This window comes from Argopecten irradians, chromosome 2 (assembly GCF_041381155.1).
Source record: "Argopecten irradians isolate NY chromosome 2, Ai_NY, whole genome shotgun sequence".
NCBI lineage: Eukaryota > Metazoa > Mollusca > Bivalvia > Pectinida > Pectinidae > Argopecten > Argopecten irradians.
In genome coordinates, this window is record NC_091135.1 from 68,190,135 (window position 1) to 68,216,613 (window position 26,479).

At 35.6% G+C, this 26,479-nt stretch overlaps 1 protein-coding gene across 8 annotated transcripts; it reads right to left on the bottom strand.

The window, feature by feature from the left end:
* Positions 1-26,479, bottom strand: LOC138316309 (uncharacterized). 8 transcript variants are annotated; one of them, XM_069257960.1, is made up of 5 exons: positions 26,258-26,479; positions 11,534-11,604; positions 4,284-4,331; positions 4,083-4,147; positions 1-2,224 (listed from the first exon to the last, which is right to left on the bottom strand). In XM_069257960.1, exon 5 carries the CDS (start codon positions 2,221-2,223, stop codon positions 1,219-1,221), a length of 1,005 nt encoding a protein of 334 aa, XP_069114061.1. In that variant the 5' UTR covers position 2,224; positions 4,083-4,147; positions 4,284-4,331; positions 11,534-11,604; positions 26,258-26,479; the 3' UTR covers positions 1-1,218. The 8 variants fall into 8 exon arrangements, with proteins under 8 accessions (XP_069114061.1, XP_069114064.1, XP_069114066.1 ...); XM_069257963.1 differs by lacking the exon at positions 26,258-26,479 and adding an exon at positions 23,218-23,283; XM_069257965.1 differs by lacking the exon at positions 26,258-26,479 and adding an exon at positions 14,135-14,238.

Genomic DNA, 26,479 nt, shown 5'->3' on the forward strand with positions numbered 1-26,479 from the left:
TTTTATCAGCAAAGGTCTTTTATTAATACATTAGAATCAATAACATGTATATGAAAAACTTTTCAGCAGACAAATCATAAAATTAAATAGTCTTTGATTTTCAGCATACCAACCATTAAATAAAATGTCCATTGTTCGGGTTTTTTTCAAAAGGAATATTACAGACGAATCGCTTACCCTAAAATAAGATTTCTTTTATTATTTCATTTCTCCAGTTTAATTTTGATTGTAAAAACCTTCTGTTTTAATATTTAAAGTAAGAACGATATTAATAATATAAATGAATACATCTGACATTCCATATAATTTATATCACATAGAAATATTGATCTAATTGTAGAATAAAAGAAAAATTCTATATATAATTTGTAGAATTCTTATCACATTAAATAGGGAATAATAAATATAGATAAACAAAAGTAGGTAAATGTGATATATCACTAACAATACATAGTATACTACAGGTAGGGGTCACCTTTGATTTCCCTTTATAATCACAGCCAGGTGAGCCATCAGTCAGGTAATCCCAACTCTATCAACAGATACATGCACGTGTATCAATTCATACATATAAATCCCAACTGTATGTGACAGTCAGAAATAATTTAGGATTCATTTACGATATGTACAAGAAAACATCAGTTGATGAAATTGATATGAAGAATTGTGAAAATGTTTGGTCCTTTCTGTTACAAATTCTGCGGATCAAGAATCTTATGATACAGAGAACAAATAATATGAACATAATAATGTTTGTCTGGCTATGGTTAATCCGTTTACCTTTATAAATACATAGTACACGTCAGTTTGAAAACTACATTGACAGCCAGTGGTAAAACGTCTGAAGGGCCATAATGTAAATTTTACATAAGCTGATACATTGTTGCAAGTCCATGTTTTGGCAGACATTATTAATGCTTTCCATTTTGCTTTAACACTTTTGTACCTGTGTGAATGCATTACTAAATCCATTTGACTGGCAATGGAATCAAAACGGACATACTTTCTTCCACTGCCATCGAAGGCATTGCTGACAATCAACGATGCCATTATACCAAAACTTGAGGCGGTAGACTGTAAGCCAAGCAATTTCGATGTTTGAACACATTCGAATGAACAAGAACTGATATGGACATCAATTTGTTCTCATTTGTTTTAGCCAAGCTTTGTTATGCTGTAAGTTTGCGCACAAATTAACTGGACCCGCTATGTTAGTTATCAATACGTTCTGACATCAGGCGAGGAAAAATGGTTCAAAAGTCCAGCATTGTTTGACTTTCCATGACAAGATTTGCTTTGGAAATCATACGGAGGTGGAGCCATGGAATCAATTCCCTCATACGCTGGAGGATGTATTTCCGCCGTTACTAAAAGACTGCGCTCGTTATAGGAAAATTCCGGACTGTCACATCCGGATCGTTCGCTTGGATACTGGACAGGAAATGTGTCCGTAAATGAGTACGGCTTTTCACATGAAAGACTGGATGACGCGGATAGGTCAGTGGGAGAAAATTTCGGCAGCTCGCTACAGTAGGCGTTACACTGGTGGTGGGAGAAGAATGTAGATATCCCTCCCTCACCAGCGTCGGTGTTCCCGTACTGTCGCGACCGCGAGTGGACGCATGGTGTCGACAGGGTGTAAGAGTTGCCGTTCTTGACGCCCTGTAGTCCAGATACCACCAATTCCTCGTTACTAGCGTGGTAAGTGTAGTGGCAGAACGCCTGTAGGATCGCCTCACAATTAGACGTAATACCACCATTTTTGTAAATAAATGATACAAAATCACCATCAAGTTTCTCTTCCATCAACACACATTCGCCTTCTGTCAGTACTTTATCGTAACCCTTCAGAAAGCGGAAAATACCGTTAAACACCGAGACGGTATCCATCACGGCCGCCAGAGGGCGTTGAAATCGGATAGAAAACTGTGGAAACTTTTTCGAAAATCCTTCCGCAAATTCCTGTGCTTTAATCGCACCACTCACTTCCGCTTTGCCATCTTCCTCCGTTCCTTGTCCGTAATTTGTACACTTTATCATAGCATGTGTTTGGCTCCAGTAATTGTTTGGAACGTACATCATTCCTTCAAAAACTGTTTTCCGACCGCCAACAGCAATTGGGTAGAATTCAAAGCTAGAAAACCACTCATGACCATCTTTACACTTGGTCAGAGAGGGAAGAGTGCAGTTGTCGGTGTGCTTTAGCTTTGATAGAATCCCCATCCTGAAAATATTCAAAGACATTTTTTTTTCAATTCTGCTTAACCATAAAATACAATGGTAATACGGTGGGTGAAAATCTCAACATGGCGCGAAGATATTGAATTGTTCGATAATCAAAATATCGTAATGCAAAGGCTAATAAAAATTCCCTCGAAATAAAATCAGACATAATTTCTGAATGTGATTTAAAAAAAAAAATCTTAATTTTATACCAATAAAATAAATATTTTTTTTCTTCCTTTCAGTCAACTTTTGTATAAATGTATAACTGGCATCAGTAGCCATTTAATGCTTTTATATTTCTATATTTAGATTGCCACTGCACAGTACCAATATGTTGCTATAAAGTCTAATGTATGCTAATTTCTAATATCAACATTGACAGTTAGTCCATAATCAGAGTTCAAGAGGTCATAAAAAACTGGGTTTAAGCCAATTGCATTCATACCACCTTTAACGCAATCAACACACTGTTCAATAATTATATACATAAAAAGTCTTCTTTTACATGTTTGTCGTCAAATTTAAAACGGTGTTGGTTGTTAAGTTGGGTGGTCAGGATGACTGACGATATAATTCCGATTGTTGAACGCTATAGCTGCAGTTTGTTTTGAAATATTACAATGACACGTTTCAATTATTTATTTTTTTCAATTTGAATATTTGATCATATATCAATAATGTCCCTTTCGAAAAACATGAAGATAACTGAGGCGGTACGACTAAGCATCGCTCTAGTGATGCTGTCCGAAGTGGAGCGAGCCGCGATATTTGATTTTCAACAGTGATGTTTTAACGGTTGTTCACGCTGCTGAATGTATGTCATGGATGTATCCGTCTACGAACTTGATATAAATCCGACCTACCGAAGACTAAATTCTTCATAATAATATAGTCATAACCTTCATTTTCTAGTATAGAAAAAGGTTTGCACTGTTTGTAGGCCTATTTCGAATATTATGACGGAAGATAAAGCTGATGATACTGTTTCGGATTTTTTTTCCCTGGAAACCTGTACGTGATCTACCCTACAGTTCGCTTAGAAACTCCCAGAATTGTTCTCCAATCAGATGTGCTGTGTATTTAGGCGAGAGGAGTGACCGTACAAATGAACAAGCCTACTGATGTTATCATGGAATTTCCTGGGGAAAGCCTCAAAAAAATATGAACTTTATTCATTTTACATCGATTACGAAACAAGTTATACAACTTATGTAAATCACTCTCGATGACCCGGATGTAAGTGCGCGAAGGATCTTAGTGTGGGAGGAAACCGGAGTGCCCGGAGAAAACCCACGTGATCGGGTAGGTGACCCCTAACCTTTTTCACGTCCGTGTCGGGGATCGAACCCCGGCCGGCTAGGTGAAAGGCGAGTGGCTTAACCACTTCACCACCTGATCACCCTAAGCCTCAGGTTGTAGCTCCGACCAGAAATTCAGTTTGTTGTTTATTACCGTTACAGTGCTTTTGTTTCTGTTTTGATGTCAAATACTTATTTAATTTGATCTGATAACAACTCTTTAATGTTATTTTATATACGTCATTTAAGGACGAGGAAACTTTAACTGTTATATGTCATTGTAATTTCCGACTGTCAACTGAGTACTGACGAGAATAAGACTGTCTGTGCCGCCTAAGGATTGGTCTTGAGACCAATACCGAAAACGTCCTTCAGTTTAGTATGAATTCAAACCAAATCTGTCATCTGTGAAAAGTTAAAATGTTAACTTAGTAATTTAAGTTTATTTAGATTATCATATGACACAACATCTTGCGATTGTACGCTAATTTGAATGCAACGCCCTGCAATTGACTACATATAGGGTCATATGTATATGGTTACATAAAGCGGACTTACTTTACGTTGAACGCACAGGGGCCAAAGTGTCTTAAATGGAATCTTGCTATCAGGATCGGTGTTACCTGCAGAAAAACAATAGAATAATACAATGTATATTTATTTAATATAACCACATCTGGATATTGTTTCATTTATCTATTACTCAATCATATATTTAATTACCTTTCTGACAGCATAATTTGAATCAACATTATTTACCTGGATAAGAAGTTGGCCCTCCTCTCCTATCAGGCCTGCTCGGATTTACTGGAACAGAAAATAAAACCCTTGCACAAGCATGCACATATAAGTAATGCATAAAACATATAGATATGTTACTTAGATAGTCGTTTTCGGCTAACGACCAATCGGTATGTCAGAACGAAAAATACTATCAATCACGTGACAATCCAAACCTTATAGGAATATGCATTCACATTTACAGCGTAACTATGGCCCTGAGCATTAATTCACGATAGAAAGTCGTTATCCTTCTCTGACCTTGTATGCTTTAAATTACGGAGATATTTAAATAAACAATATATTGATTAGTACAGAATTCCATTGGCCTACCTTTAGATAAATGGTATTTTATGTCATTCTATTGTTTCATAAATAAAACAAACAAAAGAAATGAAAAGAATGAATTGTTATTATTCATGTTTTAATGTTAAATGGAGCAATCGAATATTACTTATTTATGTTCCGATGTCACTTGCTAGAAACAGTTAAATTTTAACGACACATAGCTATGTGTGTGGCAATGGTCTAAAGCCATTATCTTCTTTTTAAGTTATAAATACCGCTTAGAACATCAAACGACGAAAACAATAAAATTCTGAAATAAATGTTTATCAAGTAAATATGTGATGTACCTTTCGATAGACAGGCCGAAAAAGTTGATAATTTCATTCGTTTATATATTATATATATCTATTGAATAGGAAAGAATTCGAACTCCTAGGCCTATCCAATATGTAAAGAACACTTAACCTGTGTAGACTCGGATCAGATCAAAGTTACATCATTACTAGGTAAAATTAAAGAAATGTTAACTGATAAAATTACCGCAGCCCTCACTGTAACTATACCTAGGATTTTACCCCTAAATAGATACAAGTAAGTTCTTAAAATAAGCACTCGTCATATTTTCAGTGTTTCTAGTTATACTTTGAGCTTATCAGTTATAGAAAAACCTCACATCATTATCTGTTTATAGACATGTACGTGTCTTTAAATGAAAAATTAAACATGTTTTCTTTTTTAATTTTATTTGCAAAATTATTTGATCAATCTGATTATAGTCTGAATAAATCTTATGGCAGGATTGAACCATGTAAATATGTAACCGAATTACGTGTTGTGAACCCACTGCGCTATAAGGTTCTTCGCTGGTAAAAACCCAGCGGTGATGGTAAAAGGTATTATCATCACCTAGTGACCGAATCAACCGAGAATGGATTTGTCAATGAAACGTTTACTACAGTTTAATCAAAACTCCCAACACAGATGTCCCTAATTATATACGATACTATTAGTGGGTAGTTACGTCATTTGTTCTTCTATAAATGTTAGCATTACATCTATTGATAGCATTTAGTCATTTATTACCATAAAGTATTTTAAAAGAACAAAATCCACTTTCATTTGTACAGGATATCAATCAATAAAGCAGTGGGGTTTTTCCATGAGTTGTATGAATTAGGAATTGCAACAAATACCACTGGCTATTTTTATTCATTCCAGGAGATGTTTATCAAACGTGACCTTGGAAAATAAATGCAGCATTAAAATATTCAATTGTTCAGTTAGGAATTCCTTAAATAAGGAATGTTCGTAACTGGACCTAGATAATTCGCTCATCTATTAACATCCACCTTCACCCTGTTTCCCCTCAGATAACTCATTTTACAGTAATCCCCTGTTCCTCTGAAATATTAAATTCGATTTTGTTTTCAGAATCAATCTGTACCTGTAGAATATATGCTATGTCGGAGCGAAATACCAATTACGGCTAGGGGCAGGTCACATCTGTAGTTGATTGGCCCTGATCTCATTATGTGATGTTATTATCTTCAATTAGTGTTATAAACAGCTACGTTTACTACTCTACGGTAACACGTGCAGTCAGTGGAAATTAACATCAGTGTAATGCACGTGTACACGCGCGCACGCATACTGTAGGTATGTACGCGATATACATATCGCAGATTAATCTTATTTTTTAAGTACACATACACATGTGTATTGGGTGTGTAACATATGGCGCTAGCTCCTTCCGCTGTAGCAGATGTGTAGAGAGAGAGCACACACATGTAGGAGAGTTATCATAGAGAATACACGGTAGATAACATCAACATCGGGGTACTAAGTACGCTAATGAAAATCAACCACATATCGATCTATCTAGGTGATAAATACTAACACAATTACAAAGAAAAATAGTGCAGTTATTTGGAGGGTAAGAGATATCTTATGTTCAAATGACTTCCATCTGAATTTATAAGAATGTAGCCCATTCCTGTATTTCTATTTCACCATTCGCTTATTATAATAAATTTACACATACAATTTCCGTTTATACCACAACATTCATTTAGATGTTACGTATTAGTGGGGAAATACTGCCGCAATATACACAGGAAAGACATCAGCGCGTATCGGAAAATTTACATCCGTGAAGGAAGATCATAATATAATACATGTACTCGCCGAGTCTAAATTTCTTCAACAATACATCCTGTCTAAATATACTTGATATGTGAGAAGGCTTTTAACAAAGGCAAAAATCTACCTCAGAAGTTCACGAAAAATTAGAATTAGCGATATCGAAACTGACACAGGTAAATTATGTAATTTACAAAATAAAAGAAAATACATAAAATGTATTTAGACATCTTGATAAACGCACATTTCATCAACACAACCAAGCCAGATTATCAGTATGTAGAAATATAAAAGTGTTTTGAAGCACTTCACACAAACATGCTCGTTTTTAGACGATGAAAAATAAATACTAAACTGATCTTTTGAGGATTTCACGATTTTCTTCACAGCAGCATAGAGTTAATGAGTCTAGATGGAGTTAGTAATACAGAGGATAGGACTGGGGCGAACAAGATCTCGCATAAATTGGATATTACCAGGAAATGTCTTTCTGGCAAAACCCTTTTGAGTCGGAGAAAATACTTCTCTTAATAACTATTATAAGAAATTAAAAAAATATTGAACGCTCCATTCTACAATATTGTTAAATTCACATTTAATCTTAAGAAATATCACATAAACCTTTCTTATAACCCCAGCTTGTTATATTGTTATACTCTGAAATAACAAACTTAAACGAACATGTTGTTGTAATTTCACACAAATGTATGGTAAGCCTTCATAATTACTTTTATCCTGCAACTGCCGCGCACACTGACCGATACCGACTATAAAATATTGACATCGCAGCTTTTTGTGTTATAAGATACTAACCATGCATTCTCTATATATAATGTGGAAAAGTGATTATCAATAAAAAAAAAGTCTACACATGATGTAATCATATCATTTGAGTAGAACAAGAGGTGAATCAGGTTAAACTTTTAAAGTTAATCAAAATCAAATATTCGAATAACTTTTCTTTTGAAATGGCATATAATTTAGGTGCATAAACTCTAGAAAATATAGAAAAATCTCTCATATATAGTTTACATACTATATACCTAAGTCACCAACAATTCACTAAAAATATCAAGTATGTTCGATTATGTTGTTTTAATTCTATCTATAATCTGAAAACAATCCGTATTAACTGAAGCTGAATAATAAAATATGTGTTCATAGTGATATAAACGATGGGGAGAAATCCGTACATGTAGCCATGACTAAATACCAACACATATCATCTTAGTATTCTTAATGAAATAAAATATTCATAATGTTCTTCACTAAGTCTTTAAAACCAAAGTCGATAAAACAGTAAAATATTATACATACACATCTGCTAAAGCCCTGTATTCGTCACGTACATAACATCCCCTGAAATATGATCGTCTATCCATGCATGCACGTTCGTTCGCTGAGATGAAACACTGCCTTGTTTCAGCGGCTGGGTGAGCATATACATAAAGCTTACCTATAGATGTTTTATAGATATACAAAGTATACGTGTGTGTGCTATCTGTGGAGGGGAGTAGCAGGTTAAGACGAGTTTCGTGCTGTCTATAACAGTCTGTAACATCCCAGCCTCTGATAGAACACAAACATTAACCCTCCAGCCAATGTCGATTTCCATCACGTTGCCTTGCAAATCGCTAAACCAAATGAGTACTGAAGTCACCATAACTTCTAAATGTAATTTACCGAGGAGAGGCCAACGTCTCAAGAGAAATGGGGTGAACTTTAATATTAGATTATCGTTTTGTCTGACACGATTTAGTTATTTAATAGAGGACTTCAATCATTGCTGATTAAACTGTAAAGCTGATCACAAGTGGATTTATTTCACGGTTAGTTCGTGTGATTAGATAAAACTACTGTCGCTGTTATACAACTTAAAGCTTTAAAGTTATATGTGCCGTAACTGGACGAAAATTTTGACATGTTATTGTTTCTTCATTAATCTATTGAAAACCGTAAGGTTTGAAATAAACCGTGAAAATCATTCAAATGGTTCTAGATGTCTGACAAACGTTAGTTGCAACACAGAATTTAAGTACTGTAAAATTGTAGGTTTTTATGCCTTATGTATGTTTATATGGAAACATACCTGCAGAAATAACATTACAATGACTAATAACATTATACAAATGCTAAATGAAATTGTAGACCACGATTTGGCTTAATGGTCCGACCGTATGTACTCATTTCACTTCACTATAGATGTACATATAATAATTTTTGGCAGTACTGCCAAAAATCATTTTTAGCTCTTATATGTACTCGTAAAATTAAAACGTAAGCATTGGAAATACTGTAATTCTCAAAATGTTGGTAACTTTTGGTAATAAATAATATATCAAAAACTCATCTTGATTCGTGAGTATGAAAAATACGGCACATATAACTTTAACATCAAGCACTAGAAAGCCTTTATATACGATGGCCGATAGCGGCCGCCACATATCAAAATAACTATTTTGTGTACATGTATCTCCTCAAAAAGTCAGCAGAAATATACTTTCACAATGCTGTGACATGAGCTGTATTAACTGGCATGTATAGTAATATGCATGTAGTCGCGCGGTTTTATCGCTAACTGAACTTAGATCTGAACTTTCAATGTAAATAAGTCTGTTCCATATATATCTACAATGTATATCTCTTTTTTCATTTCCCTGTACTCTCAACTTTTGAGGAATAAAGAATGAATGATGATGATGATGATGATGATGATGATAACAAAATCTGCACTCATTCTGCTCATAATACAAACGCGTCCGTGTTCTCGCATTTGTATTTCAGTTTCTTGTCAAAACTCTCGCATTACATTTCCAGCGACATTCTTGTTTTCTGCATGATTTTGACACATTTTGCAATATTAAGTAGTTGTACTGCACATGCACATTTTTAAAAAAAAATGTACATGTACACAAAATTGTTATTTGATACTGTTATGTGGCGGCCGCTATCGGCCATCGTATTAATATACCTTTAGTATACAGACACGGCGTGTGATAGACAGACAGACACGGTGTGTGATAGAGAGATATCTACCATAATAGAAATTCACATAATATTATTTGAGCTGGTCGATATGACAATTGGTATATCCTAAACGATTATGATGATATTATCAGAAATAATTCACTAGATAAAAAGCGCATTTTCGTTTTAAATCGTTGGTATATGTATATGTAATTTGTCTATTCCGTTCAATAAATATCAGTTCAACATATTATTTGCACAAAAGGAATTTACATATTTTATGTTCATATCTTACAAATCACTATCAAAGATGCATATCATAAAATAGACCAGATATCATAAAATAGTTCATCATAAAATAGTTCAGATATCATGAAATGGATCAGATATCATAAAATACTTCAGATATCATAAAATCGTTTTTTTATATTGTTTCGTGTATTACCAACAGCACTGTGATTCACTAAAAATACCAACTCAATTCGCCAGCGTCATATTCAAACAGGAAATTGTCAATGCATTGATCTGTCGTAAAAAATCTAAACCACGCAGTTACGAAACTTAAACCTATAAATCATAATCAGTGAAAATAATATTTCCTGTTTCATTCACTAAAGTTTTCTTTGTAAAAATATTATTTACAATATACTTATAGCCGTTAGTACGTGTAAATATCGACTACACTATCAGAAGACGTGTTATTGTTTAGATACAGTACGTGTAAATATCGACTACATTATCAGAAGACGTGTTATTGTTTAGATACAGTACGTGTAAATATCGACTACACTATCAGAAGACGTTATTGTTTAGATACAGTACGTGTAAATATCGACTACATTCAGTACGTGTTAATATCGACTACACTATCAGAAGACGTTATTGTTTAGATACAGTACGTGTAAATATCGACTACATTATCAGGAGACGTGTTATTGTTTAGATACAGTACGTGTTAATATCGACTACATTCAGTACGTGTAAATATCGACTACACTATCAGAAGACGTTATTGTTTAGATACAGTACGTGTAAATATCGACTACGTTATCAGAAGACGTGTTATTGTTTAGATACGTAAAGCAGCAACAATTTTATAAAAGAACTTAAATTCATAGGATATTTACATTTTATTTTACAGAAATATCATCAGAAATGAATTCCATAATCTGTTAATAACAGTAAAAATCTATATTGAGTTTTGTTACTACACTTCATGAACTCCCAATTTCGTCAATTAGTTTATGTTCAGTTCAACAAAATCATCCTAAAATCATTTGTTTACATTTAAAAGCTTCCTCATATTCACCATGATACCGTGATTCATTGAAATGTACACCAACAATAGAATAGTTTGCCAGCGTCAATATTTTACAAGGAAATTGCAAATAAAATGACAGTCAAAACCAGTTGCTGTTTCACTTTGCACTTTTGAGATGTTAAAGCTGCGTGAATATTTGAACAGACATGCTTTATTTGATGGATAATAAAATGTCGCTTCATGAGACATTGGTCTTAAATGAATAACGACAGGTCTTAGTCCTCTGGACCAATGACATTGTAGATATGTTATCATGTCGTGTTTAGACGTACCCAATCGTATAGCCACTGACCATTACATGACCACCCGGACATGATACATTGTCAGGTCCCATTAACACCTGACACTGTAATTAAACATTCAGGGCCACATATCACTTGTAGAGTAATAATGGGGAAATCTGCTAGCATCGGCCTCGCCACCAGATTGATTTACAAATACCCCCCTGGAGTGGTATTGATTCGTGTGGAATACACGTGCGTGTCCAAACAGTGGGCAGTGGTAGACACCTTACCTGTACAGCTGAATGACTGGCCTCAAAGTCTCCATACAGTATGATACACGAGCGTCAGGTAGACTTGTAACCTGTAATACACACAATAAATTCTCATTAGCATATTTATATTAGTGACAGTCGACTGTTCTGAAATAATAAACAGGTAAACAGATCATACAGTTCCAGTGTTGGCTGTCGACAGTGCTGAAATAATTAATAGTTAAATATAGCAGCATACTAAATGAAAATAGACAATATATTCTCATTAGCATATTTCCATTATTGAAGGTCGACCATCGTTGAGCAATAAACAGGTAATAGAACAACCTTGTAGTGACATGTATTGTAGTATATATAACACATATTAATTAGCATGTTTTCTTATCGACGGTCGCAGGTACATCATTAGACGATAGATGACACTTGCTCATTATCACGGTCTCTATCAATAACTGTTATAAATAGGTAGATGTGACATGGTATATACCCAACACCCGTAATCCGAATCATCCGTACATCCCAGACATTAATGTATTAGATATATTAACACTGATTCACACCTCACGGTCACACATCCAATACTTAATGATAAAACCATAATCACCATATTATACAGAACTATCCATGGTTTATGACGGACGCTGTAAAATCCCACTACTCCATATAATTACGATGATATAGACCGAACTGAGTAACGGGAAGTTAAACTGTATAGTTATATTAACACATGCAAAAGTACACAAACCATCCTCAATATAGGAATCCAGCGGTCAATCTTGTTCCTACTTCATCACCCGGTCAATATATTCAGTCTCCGCTGACCACGGTAAATTGTTAATTAAGTTATTCTCACCTGTCCTTACCTGGTCACGATAAAGGTACCTGATAATTACTGGTATACATATGATTGTATATACCTGTGTAATTAAGTGCATCTGTGTTAATGTTGGGACGAGCCTGATCATGACGAGAGGTATAATGATATTGGAGTTTGTTGTACACTAATTGGGGTAAACTATTGTGTTTGTGGTATACTATTGTATATAATGTTTTACAACGCTAAGCTCCGCTATTTAAATGTGCAAACTTTAAAGTTAATTTAAAAAGCTGGATTTTAAGTTTATAAGCGACAAAATCTGCTTTGTCAATCCTATTCTGCAAATTAAATGTTTCCCTTTAAACTTGATTTACCATCAACACACAACACTATTTAAACATGGCGTTGATAACAAAATCAGATCGCCACACAATCGAGATCAACAGATATGTTATTATCTTACGCTCCTAGACAATAGAGAATGATGATAATTGATCAGGTTTTATATAGGTTCTGTAACATTGAGGAGTAAATCGCTCAGTGAAGTTACCGTGTTACACTGATAATTGTAGTGGTGGTGAACTTTTTCCAATGATAAATATATTTTTGTCATCTTACTCTAGGACCTTGATAAATGATGCTGTTCATCAAATTATACACGGTGTTCGTTGGCAGTAAAAAGAATTATCTCTACTACATATCTTATCTACCTCAATATCTTATTTTTATCTATCATATTTAATTAATTAAAGGAACCAATAAAATTATCATAGCGATCCAGGAAGTGTAACATTTGTGATTCTATGACGCTATAAACTCAATCCAAACTATGTAATACAATGTATTGAATATCCAACATACGACAGATAGTCTACCTTAATATACCTATATCTTTCATACCTACACGTGTAATACTGGCTGGTCTAGGGCAATACACTCATGTCGCCTGAGGCTGTATTGCATGGCTACCCATGCAATAAAGCCTCGTGACGTCACGGCGTCAACAAAATCTCTATTTCCTCGGTAAAATTTTAACATTTTTTTCACAAAATTGACTGGTTTTACTATAAAAGATGCAAGCAACGGAATTTGTGTTGAAAATATCACGTAATTTTTCATGTATGGAAATTAACTTCCAGTCGTGGATTTCTTCGAATTTATTTCAAAATGGCGGGATATTATAGTTGTAAAATTGCAGTAAAACGTCGTGGTATGAAAGAAAAATACTCTTTCATAAGTGGATATGAAGGATAGGGATATTCTACCCTCGGGATCACAAAATGTTGCAAAACCCTCGGCAAGCCTCGGGTTTTACTACATTTTGTGACCCTCGGGTAGAATATCCCTATCCTTCATATCCACATATGAAAGAGTCTTATAATATATACTTATATGCCCAAATGATATCTACAGTATTAAATACGGTTTTTTTATTATTTCTTTATCATGTTAGTGTTTCACGTAATAAACTTTACTTAAATCAACACTATTCGTTTGTTTTAAATGGAAAAAAAACACATTAATCTTGTGTTTTTTTTATAAAATAAGAACATTATGATATTCGGTGCCTTCAATGTCAACAAAATATTATATAAATATATTTGATATTTTAATAAAACTGACTGAAAGGGACCGAACTACAACATTTAGGTAAGGTCTCTCCCGATATGTCAGGGAAACAAAACAGTAACGACAAAGGCAAGCATGAGGACGGCTTCAAATAATACAAGGATTGATTCCTTGGTGTAGAGAGGAATTGAAGAGGTGAGACTGGTGGAAATCAGATGATGAAACAGTCCTACCTTTGACTAGTACCGGACATGATCGTCTGTCCTAAGTAAGAAACGCTTTATCTGGTCAAAACAGATAAATAACGTGTCCATTATAGAAATATTAATTAGAGTTACGTTGTAACTAATCAGACACGATACTCCATAGGGGCTAGGATCACATGTTCTGTCTTCACCCCAGTAATCCCTGGTGTATCGAGGATAATGTATGTAATAGCATTAGTTGTCTGTGTAAATAATTCATACAGGGAAATATTTCCGAGAATTGCTAAACACTAACACTGCTGCGGTAGCTTCATTTAAAAACGTTACTGATATATCAGTATACTGTAAATCAAGATACGTTTTGTGGTATTTATAGTCGTGATGAGGATCTAGGAATGCACGATTCCATATGACTATTATTGAAATAACATGGTCATGATCATGTAAAAGACAGGACAGAAACGTTAATATTTCGTACCCACCAACAACAAAAAATGAAAAATAAAAAAAAAAAACTGTTTTCATATCTCAACCCCACAAAAAAAGTGTTCAAATTGCTAAGTTGAGTATCCGCGAAGCATTTCTTTATTTTTGACTCCGACGTTGTAATTTAAAGAGCCCAAGATCACTGGCTTTCTCCCGATTTAAAATTTGGTTTTAAATCCGTCTGTGTCGCTAGCTGGAGCCTTGTATTAAATAGAATTTAAATGACATGCAATATGAATAAAACATTCCGACATATTTACTTTTGCATGAAAAGATAAAGGATAATTTCCTGCTTGCCCCAGAAACATGCTTAATCAATAAAATAAGCTATAAACTGCGTATTTTATCTGAGAGAGTAAAATAGGATGTCGGTAGGAGAGGGATATACAGAAATATGTTGTGACAGCTTGGCATTATCATACTAGCTCATCTCACTGCGATATCAAGCTTCTCACCAGCTCTTCCTACATCTACAGGTATCGACAAAGCATCGCATGTTCCTCTTCTCGATAACGCCATGTCGATTTCCATTATTCCAACAGACATATTTTCTTCGTCACTTTTCTTTCTAGCAGAAAACACTGACAGCAGGTCAAGATTGATGTGTCTATATGATGCTAGCCCTTTTGTATCAACTATTTTAAAGAAACTCGTATTCAAATAAAAAGATAGCCCTTTTGTATCAACTTTTCGAAAGAAACTCGTATTCAAAGAATTTTTTTGATTCTGAAATTACTGATGCTGTGTCATTTTGAAAATACGTAAAACTATAAATACTAAATCATTTCTGTATATTAATCAATTTACTGTCTTCTCTTAAAGGACCTATATCTACAAAAGGATAATCTCTTACAACTAGTTTTCCTATGAAAAAATATTTGGGTTCTAGTTGGAATCCCGGGCTGAATGGCTATACTAAATACAGTGTAATCCAGCTATGTAGCTTTTACATTCTGGCCCTAGATCACGAAACAGTCTTAGGTTTACACTCAGCCAATGGAAAATAACGTTACAAAATGTTAAGTCATATTTGCTTGGCTAAGCATGAAACCTGGGTATTCAATTTTCAATCGGATTTTGAGTGTGAAATCTGTATTCCTAGATGTGATTAGCTTGTCAGATTGTGTCATTGTCTTTATTGTTCTACTATCACAACTGTTCAAAAGTCTAATGTGTTTTATTGAAACAAATAATACTAACTCTTCACTTATACATTTCGAATAATTTCAGACAACCACAAATGGTTCAGATCTACTTAAATGATTTAATTCAATAGTAATCTTTGTCATATACGTTCTTCTATGTATCAAGTTTTCCTTTGCGATACGTGTAATGGTATGTTTGTTCGATGGTACTTTATTTCGTGGGTTGGAACTTTCAAGTATTTCAGGAGGAGAACTATTTTTGATTCCACGAAAACTACAGTTTCTAGACAACGAACATTTCAAATTGATAAATACAGATATAACCACATATATGTTACACTGTATCTAAAGGGGACTTTTTAAATAGCCAATGAGATCATGCAAGTTTGCCTGATAACATTTTTCACGAATATTGTAATTCTAAACAATAACAATTTCATTCAAACTTTGTCAATTTACAAAATGTGCAAAATTAAGGTATAAAAAATATATGGTATTAAACACCAGTAGTCAGGACTCGTCAAGGTGTTAAACATTGGAGGCAAGTAAAGCCGGAATATAAAAGTTTGTATCACATATATAATTTTCTTGTTACACCAAGGTAAATATTTCCATCAAGGAGTTGTGTAATCCTCCGTTGTTAGTAATCTGGTCAGCGTAGCATTGGAATATCCTGTTACATACCCTATACCCTGCACAAATATCTAAGATTTCAACAAAATCTAGGAAACTACCAAAAGAGATTACCCTCATTACCGTGAGGGTTTATGTTGCAACATTTCAGCTAGTCCAACCATAAAAGGTAAGCCTATCCCCTTTGAGCCACAGTAACTTAATTAAAATGGCGAGGAATGCGACATCAGCTAAGTCTTATGACATAACCTCCACACACACTTGAGCCAACAGAAGGCTACAACAGCTTTTAGAAACATAAAATTTTAATGCTTTCGGTCTAAAACACAGTCGGCCCTGTATATTGTAATCTTATAAAGTTACATATACGAGTTTAGTATTTCATAAAAACACACGGTCTTGCTGGGTTTACACATTCATCGATTAGAGACAAAGTCAATTTAGAAAGCAGGGATTCATAATGATGGTTTTTGTGCCTGATAGTAGCGTAATAGATTTATTAGAAAACGATGTTATCTTCGCACTCATTTAATGCTCAAAAAGTATACATGTGATAAATTAATGGAATGAAAAAGATCAACAACACTATTCTGATTTCTTGTACAAGATATAAATGTTGACGACTGAAACTACTAGATTTATAGTTTACACCGTTAAACCTCAAAACTGACCAAGATGATGTGACGAAGTTTGTCAAGTAAATAACGAATCACAGTTCTACTTAACTTTAACATAAAACGTGGAAAAAGGAAGAAAGGGTCGAATAAATTTCACCAACGCGACAGTTATAGTCGTTTATTTTGCTGGGCCTCAAACGGACATTTTACATTTTTACATTTAAGTTACAAGATCATCTTGCTAACGTCTACATTGGGCGTTCAGCGGTCCCATACCCAATGTGACCCAGCGGTCTCATTCCCAATGTGACCCGGCGGTCTCATACCCAATGTGACCCAGCGGTCTCATACCAAATGTGACCCGGCAGTCCCATACCCAATGTGACCCAGCGGTCCCATACCCAATGTGACCCAGCGGTCCCATACCCAATGTGACCCAATGGTTCCATACTCAATGTGACCAAGCGGTCCCATACCCAACACATCATATAATAAACTTGAAAGGGACGAATGTCGAGCTTCTACTATGCCTGTATATGGTGGTAATACAATCGTAACGTCATGCGAGCGCATGAAAAAGACAGACATACAAGGTTAAGAAACTGTTTTTTCCGAAGAATATCGAAGATAATAGAAAACTCTCCGAAATACAGCACGACGCTTGTGCAGTCCATATTTTCGTGAGAAGTTATTGTAAGTAAATTGATGTGAGAGTAGCGTTACTAGTTTGTGATTTTCTCTTACAAAATTACAGTCGAATATAATTGCATTAAAATTCGATTCGCCGAGAAGATACATTATTGTAATTCTAAATAACAAAAAGAACATAAAGATACCTTCTATCAGTTAAGTAAAGTAAACCCTATAGACCTATTGGATATGATAGTGTTAAATTCTTCATAAACTTGTAATGTTAGTATACGATAGAGAACTATTAACTAGAATTTGAAACATCATCAGAGAAAAGCCTGGAGAAAATCACCCTTAAGGTTCTCATCGACATTTAAATACGGAATAGGCTGCAGCGTCAGCTAAATGTAGTGAAAGTAGAGACCCTGGTCTATCTGGAAGCGAATTGTGCAAGGTAAAATGATCACGCAGAACAAAAAGTGCCACATAAGCTTTAATTCTGAAGAAGAAATGGCAAGATCTGATCGACTGAAATTTGAACGTCAGACAGTATTCTGTTGACACAATTACGTTTCATAATAAAACTTCACATCTTTGCATTTTGCATCGTTAGGTCTCGGTAAATCGAATCCTTTATAATATGGTTGCCTAGTAACAACTTTGTTCGAGACGAATTCCCAAATGACGTATTTGAATTGTAAAATGGATAGCAACGAAGTCATTAGAATTACTACAAACCACTGCGCCACACCAATGCAACATCAATCGTCAACCACGCATGCGCTTTACAAATATCTCAAAATGTCACAAAGGGGAAAGTAGAATGAGGATTAATGAGAATCAATATTGTGGATCTAACAGCGAGAAGAGCGTAACAGACCCTCGGTACAAGACCCCCTCCGCAACGTGATTAAAACAGTGACGACGAACAAATTAACTGATTGTCGAGCTGAATTACAGAGAAAAAGAACTCACTATTACATGAATATGATATATTTTGACACATAATCAGATTAGTAAACAACTACACGGCGATTTGTTGACACCAGTATGCGATTAAAAACGAGTCTAGAATGATTAGTTAGTCATGTTTAACCTGCTAGTTTTGGGAGACTGTGGTATGTTCGGCTAGTGTCTCCTTGTCTCCTCTCTATAGTTCTATCTCCTTAAATCATGTCACCAAAGATATCAGAGAGTGCATCTATCCTCTAATCACCTTATAGTGACAACGAGCAAACCAGTCATTTAACTCCCTTTAATGTTGAGTGCTACATAGGAGCAGAAACTATCACGTTTATAATGTCTCTAATTGGGGACAACCCAAAGCTTTTCTTCACAGGAACAAATGCTCAGCTCAAAGCCAAACGTGAGGTGGTGTCGAGGGAGGCGTTATGAAGTCAGGACAACAGAAAAGATCCCATGACGCCTTTTCACATCATGCAATAGAAGCAGAAGACACAATTCTTACGCTCATCCTGCTGAGCAACATGTTTTTGGTAAAGATGCAACCAGCACAACAATTACTTAACATGTATTATCGAAAAAGTGATAGGCGTACTTCGATACTGATAGAATGTCAAGTAAACTATTTAAAAAGGAGTGTAAAAGAAGCATCCTTTATAATTGTAGCAGCAGGAGTCAGGGGGGTTTGTGGACTTGTTTAAAGACTGAACGAGAAACAACATGTAAGAATGTGTTGTACCGGACCATAACTCCATTAAAATGTACCAGAGAATAAATAGTTAAGTGTGATATTGCAGAAAAGATCCATTAAGACGTATGCTATACAATAGCTATTTGAACCAAAGCCTTATTGTATGGCCAGGCTTCTGTCAATATTGTGTTGAAAACAATTGCCGGGCAATAAAAGTCCATCTGCAGTAAATGTTTTCACATCGATCTCTCTCAGCAAAAGTCGGCATCGCAGTCACTGGCTGTCAGATACATAGCTTTCTCATTTTGACATTGTCTGACATCCAAATGCTTTTTACTGGAAATTTCATAATGATAATCGCTACGGCAGGAGACTTGGCCGTCGATTCTTACCCGAGTCGCAGAGAGCATATGTCAGTTTTAGCCTGTAATTGTGTAGAGCTGTACAGTTAGTGGTTCTAGCCAAAATATGGCGTGTAAAATATTCAGCCATCGCCAAAGAAGGCACCAATGTAACCCCATTATAAAACGTGGAGAAGTGCGGAAATGGGCTGAGATTGGAGACCTGGGTATACTTGTGTTACACCATTAGTCGACGGTGTTAAAGTTTCTACAAATACATGTATATAGGCATGTAAAGAGTAGTGAGCCACAACACCACAGGAAAGGTAAGCCAAGCAAGAGACACAGGGGCGCTGGTTTATGGCAGAAACTAACATAAAACACATTTTACATGCAGGCTGGTCGATATTTCACAACTGCCCTAAAAGGTCAGAGAGGAATCATTCCAACTGATTTATGTGGAGTTTATTTTACAAGTGCACTGTTGTTGTCTCGTTATGTTAGGACACCTAGTCAAAGGACATTCAGCAGGAAGGGAAAAATGATCTTTACAGAAATGTGTCTTTAGTCTAGAATATCCTAAATTTTGTTTCAATTAAACTTGATTGCGGAAAACAGGAGGAAGAATGATGTTTATAGAAATGTGTCTTTTGTCTAGAAGATTGCTACATAACGTGTTGCTAAGAGACATTATTATGGACATAGACAACTTTTTGACAGGTGCTCAATATGAAAGGTCAGACCGTCCGTGAATATAATTTTAGAATATAAAATAAATACAAAAATATATTTTATTGCCAAACTATTTTTCATAGATATTATATACGATTTCATCAACCAAACAAAAGTATTACGCTTGTTTTATTTTTTCCAATGCACATTATAGGATAGAGCATCTATTATGTATAGCATACCACCAATTTGATCAAACAGTACACTATAAACCCCTAATTTCAACCTTTACTGGATAGGAGTAAAAACGAATGTCGTAATAGTAAAACAAAATATAATCATAAACCTACTCTACACAACATGTAGGTTTGCACTGAAGCAGAAGATACAAGAACCCGGACCAGACGTTCCAGAGGAGTAAGTATTATCTGCTACAATGTCCATCCCGCCACACATATCTAGGTCAAGGTCACTATCACAAATTAAATGATGATTGTACGACAGAGGAACTGTGACAGGACTACTAAACAAACCTTACCCTTATATAAACAATGAAATACAGACATATGAATGAGATTTGCCAGCAATTTCGTGTAGTATCGGAAAAGTACTATTATATGTCGTTTGTATGTTCTTTTTAAATAGTATATTAAGTCAAGGACGCTTTATCGAATGCACACAAACTAGGAAAACAGATATCAATATTTAAACCGGTAAAACACGGGGATGTTGGAACCAGATTCTAAATACTCAAAAGAGTGGCGATTAGTTTATCTGAGAAAGAGCCAAGGGAAATCATGTGTTCCTGCTGCCGATGTTCCAGAAGATTGGTTCTAGATTGAACGAATCTCTGGACAGATGTTAGAATGGCACATTAACCAATAGAATAATCCGGTAAATCTGGTACTTTGTAAACTTGTATACCATTATCACGATTTATCAAACAAGAAGAAGAAACAAAGCGTGTGTGTTTATAACATAATATATGCGCAGAAAGTCGCAATCTATCCTGAATACTCAGTCGGCTAATGTCGTGGGTATTAACGTTAAATAGGACAATTAAAGTTTAGCAAATTAAACTGTATGGCTCACAAATTGACAAAAAATTCAATAAAATATCAACCTTAGGAAAACAACCGACTATACGGTAAATCTGCAGATGTCCATATATTTTACAACAATGCTATCGTTTTGTTAAAAGAAATATTGACTTTAATAACTTCGTGGTGAAGGCATCAATAAACCTCACATACCTGAGGTCATATAAACCAGAAATGAGACATCTGCGGTACCTATGGCGGAAGAGGACTTACTTCTGGCAATTCTTACCCTATAGTTTCCAACAACTGTCTTTACCAAGGTTTTATCGGTGGACAAAACACAGCGGGAGTAGAGGAAATGCTAAAATATTAAATGGGATTGGTCATAAAACGGTCAAGGCCAGAACAGTTAGTGACGTCAACACTTCACATTATTGAAATGAAGGTAGCATGTGTCGATAGAAAATTGGATATTGACTGTATAATTAAATTATATCTCAGGATAAAATATTGAAACAATGCTGTCCTCATCCGATCTGTAGCATTCTCGAAGCGACATTATCGGACCATATTGCTCTTAAAACATCTTTATCAAACTAAGATCTGTCTAAACGACTCTTTGTATTTGTTTCGGTAAATACATGTGTGTTGATACATCAGTAACACATGATACATCAACATCTTCCAATAACTGCACTGTCTAAATTCCTAGAATTGTGACAACTCAAAGAACCCACGGTACTTGTTTATATCGAGGTTGGTACCAATGATGGCATGTTTGCTTACTGTGCTTGTCTTTTAATTCCTCTAAACAAATATGAGCGAACAAAATCATTTTGATTGTGGAAGATCCGACTTCCTGAACTTACCACCAACTGATGTCATTACCTGACTCCAGGATGATGAAAAAATCTTAGACTTAAGTTTAGACTTAGCCAAGCATTAATTATGTAACATTTTATAACGTCATCTTTGATTGCCTTTGTCTAAACTAAGCCAGTTTTGGACCATGATCCTGGGACCAGACCTCTAATGCTTGTGTTTCAAAACCGCTTATTGCGGAACAGAAAGAGTTCAAAATAATTACAGGAAAAGTTATCATCATAGAACCCGAAATAAACACAGAACCCGAAATAAACACAAAGTTCCGTGATTATCTCGTTTGAAAATGTCAGTTGATCTTTATAGAAAAAATGCCTTACATATATACCCTCTAGTAATGTATTTGCTTCAATTTACAATACATGTAATATCAATGCCAGCAACATTTCATTTATTGAATGATCGATCAGAAGAATGAGTGATGCTCCTGAAAAGAAACCTCAAATCGAGAAAATGTGATTTGAAAAAACATTCAATGAACCTTGCTCTATTTTAAAATTCAAGAAAGATGAAAACGGCAAACCCGAAAAAAAAAGACAACGCCGTTCGATCAAAACAAATATAAGCAACGAAAGTGATAGTAAAGCAACTTTCCAAAGATACCATAATAACATACAAGACTAAAAATTACATACGTTATAGGCAAACGGAATCAGTAATACCATTCAAGTCAATATCAGTTTTAAAACCTTACCGATTTACGCAATTACTAATCATTAGTGGGTCTTCGTTGAAACAGTATTAATACATATCGTTATAGTATTTGAGTGTCGGATGAAGTGTAAATATGATGGAAACTTATCAATATTTAGACTGGTATTTTGGTGTTCATCGTGACATAACAACCAATGTGTAGAGTTAATCATTGATAAGACTATTGACAGCTATAAACACACAACAGGTCACACACCAATGGGAGTGCCATATACACGGAATAAACCCCGATAGATGTGGGTCTCGCCTGTTTGTGTTCCACGTGGAGATGGCACTACCATTTACACAAACCTTACCTCAGACGGCCGCCATCACCACTTCACCAAACCGACTTGAATCACGACAGAACACAAGTAAACATTGACTACAAGCATGCGATTGTACACATGGATAGTAAACCTTGATTGGGCATGCGCTGAACAAACACCAATTCAGGCTCAGCAGCAAGTAGCGAGCGAAATCGACTGGCGCATGCGTAGTGTAGAATGCGTGATCGATAATTATCAATACACACACCGTTTGGAGTGAGGAGTAGTGTAGTTTGTATAAACAGAGCTGACCTTACCTATATATATTACTGATATCAAACATACGGCCAACCCCGCATCACCAGATGGTATCTCATTGATCTTTCCATCGGTCTTGGCTTATTGGTGTCGATTTAGTCAGCGGTCTAGTTCTATCATTTAAACTAATTACTTATCTGATTTGGCGTATTTGATACACTTGTTGCGAGTTTACTGGGCTGATCAGTGTTATTCAGCAAGCTTTTAAGAATATCTGAAACGGTAAGGTGCAGAGGCTGTAATTCAGTATGAATTCGCAATACTATAAAACATTATGGAACAGAACAAAATGATAACTGTGTCGATAAAAGTGTCAGTTCGTGATGTACAGAGAATCGTAAAACAATGCAGTCTTGTAATTTTTCACTGTACCAGCTTCTGTGTCGAATGTCAAAAATGACGTCAAGGCTGTCAAAGCATGCATCGTTTGTGTACATAACACACCCTCGCTATCTAACTGTTGATTTTAACGTCTGTGAACCTCACTTTGACACCTACAAGAACGAGATATGCATCCGCTAACGTAAACCACAGACGAAAGTTTAAACATCTCGGTCAATGTTACGAAAAACATGTAAAAGGGTCACAATGAACACTTTCTTTAGGGTTGTACAGAATAGGGCCTGAGGCTTGTATGGGCTCATGGCGGCGTAGTGGTTAACGTGTCTTCCGATGTCGCTACCAGAATCTGACACATTCCAGCTGAAGTATTCAAGCATAATAACTCTGGCCATCTCAATTGCATGAGCCGTTCAGAAGATCATATAAACCGGGTAGACTTACTTGATATCAGACAATACACAAAATCCACGAGATAAAAGTTCTAAGACAGCTCTGAACAGACATTGGAAAAGCATCAACATAACATTCAGTGCCAACTGCTATGCCTACAACTCAACAAGGGTTAAAAAATCACCCATTCCCATGCACTGCATTATTATATAATAAAAGGCACAATGGGTGCATTGACTGCACACAAGTAGAATCAAAAATAATTCATATTGATATTAATATAACCGATACATAGCATGACACTTCTGTAAAGTCATAAATCACAGGAGCGTTCTTTGTACCGATACCCACAGTTAGAGATGACTGAGTGTAACACACAAATTATCTGGATAAGATACCGTGCGATGGTACCTTACATACAAAACTTTCAAAAAAGTCCGATTATGGTTCAGGACAAAATCAAAGTGTTTTGTTAGTTTGATTAAATTACCGTCCTGTTAACAACCAGGGTCATGTAAGGACGGCATCCCATGCATGCGTTTGTAGCGTTTGTGTAATGCGAGGTGCGTGTTTTGAGAGACTGCGGTATGTTTGTGTTGTGTCTTCTTGTATAATGGAACTCTTGCCATTTTTATAGTGCTATATCACTGAAGCATGTTGCCGAAGACACCAAGCAACAGTTCCCATCCGGTCACATAATACTGTCAACGCGCGAACCAGTCGTTCCACTCCCGGTATACTGAGCGCTAAGCAGGAGCGGAAACTACCACTTTTATAGACTTTGGTGTGTCTCGGCCAGGGGACAGAACCCGGCCTACCTCACAGGGGCGAGCGCTCAACAAAAAGCCAAAAGTAAGGCGGTTTTAAGGGAGACGTTAGGAAAAATAATGTTAGAAAGAAGAGAAAAGATAATATACTAAATTTAGTCGCCTTTTACAGTGCTAATACCGGGTTAAAAGTTAACGGATATGAAGCGATTTATCGTTACTGGGATCCTACCAGAAGTCATGAAGGAACAGTTGTCACGATTTGGGGAAAATTTAATTGATTGCGTCTCATGAAACACATTATTTCCACATAAACAAAACAACACCATCATGAAGTATTCGTCAGACATCAGAAATCTGGGCGCACAGTAGAATATACACACAATGAATCACGACTACTGTTCCGTCACGACTACTGGGGTGTCTTTGGGCGACAACTTTTTTCCTACATGAGGGTCACACGAGAACATGTTCTCATGAATTCCCAAACACTTATTAAAATGCAACCTGGTCAGTCAATATTGTTATGCCTTATACATAAGTGACACTCGTTCCAGTGTTTCTCGCATTTCTAAACACGTAGCGAGTACGGTAACGTTACATTAATATGAAGAGAGATCATTGGAAATTTGTCAAAAATCGAACTTCACAATATTTTACGACCTATTAATACTTAGAATAATATAAATTCATAATTAACCGTTTGATCAGTAATTTTAATCACTTTCACGGCCACAAACAAGAAAGTCAAATTGCAGCGAAAGGCTAATCTTTAACCTTTACTTTGCCGCCATGTTTGTTCTTGTTTGTTCTTCATGCTCTACTTTGGAGGTGGTATGAGATTTTGTTCCGAGAACAATGTTCTCGTTTCTTGTTCATTGTGTTTGGGTGAAAATATCACCGGAGAACATTGTTCTTGTATCAAGAATATGTTGCACAAGGACGCCCCTGGTTGGGTCCCAGTATATAGACTACTCACAAAACTTATACAAACGGGAAGTGGAAATGTCTTCATTTAAATTAACTCTAGTATCTAGGGAGTAGGGAACCGGATTATAATAACTTATTTACATCGGAGATCGTGGTATTAAATGGGGCGTCAATAGCCAAACAGTGAAAAAATAAAGTCCCTGTTGTTTTTTTTAGAAATTGACATATAATGTAAATTGCAGCTTCCGCCAAAAATGGGGTTGTGAACCTAATTATTTTGGATTGGTTATTGCATAACAACAGTTAATCTGTAAATAATATCCAGCGATATTTATCCATACCTTTCGTTCCTCTTCGTTGTTCCGATAAACCTTGCCTATGAATAGTTTCTCCCCACGTGCCGTAAGATAAATCCCCCCAAACAAATATCTCACAGCTGTTCGGGTTTACATCACGTCTCTGTCGGAGTTATTAAAAAAAGTACTGGAACAAGGCGAATCCAATCTCGCCTTCAATAGAGTGACTACAACACCAAACACCTAAACGCAGTGCGTTGCTAGACT

Excerpts from the sequence above, each read along its gene's own strand:
- LOC138316309 (XM_069257960.1), bottom strand. The coding sequence starts at position 2,223 with ATGGGGATTCTATCAAAGCTAAAGCACACCGACAACTGCACTCTTCCC.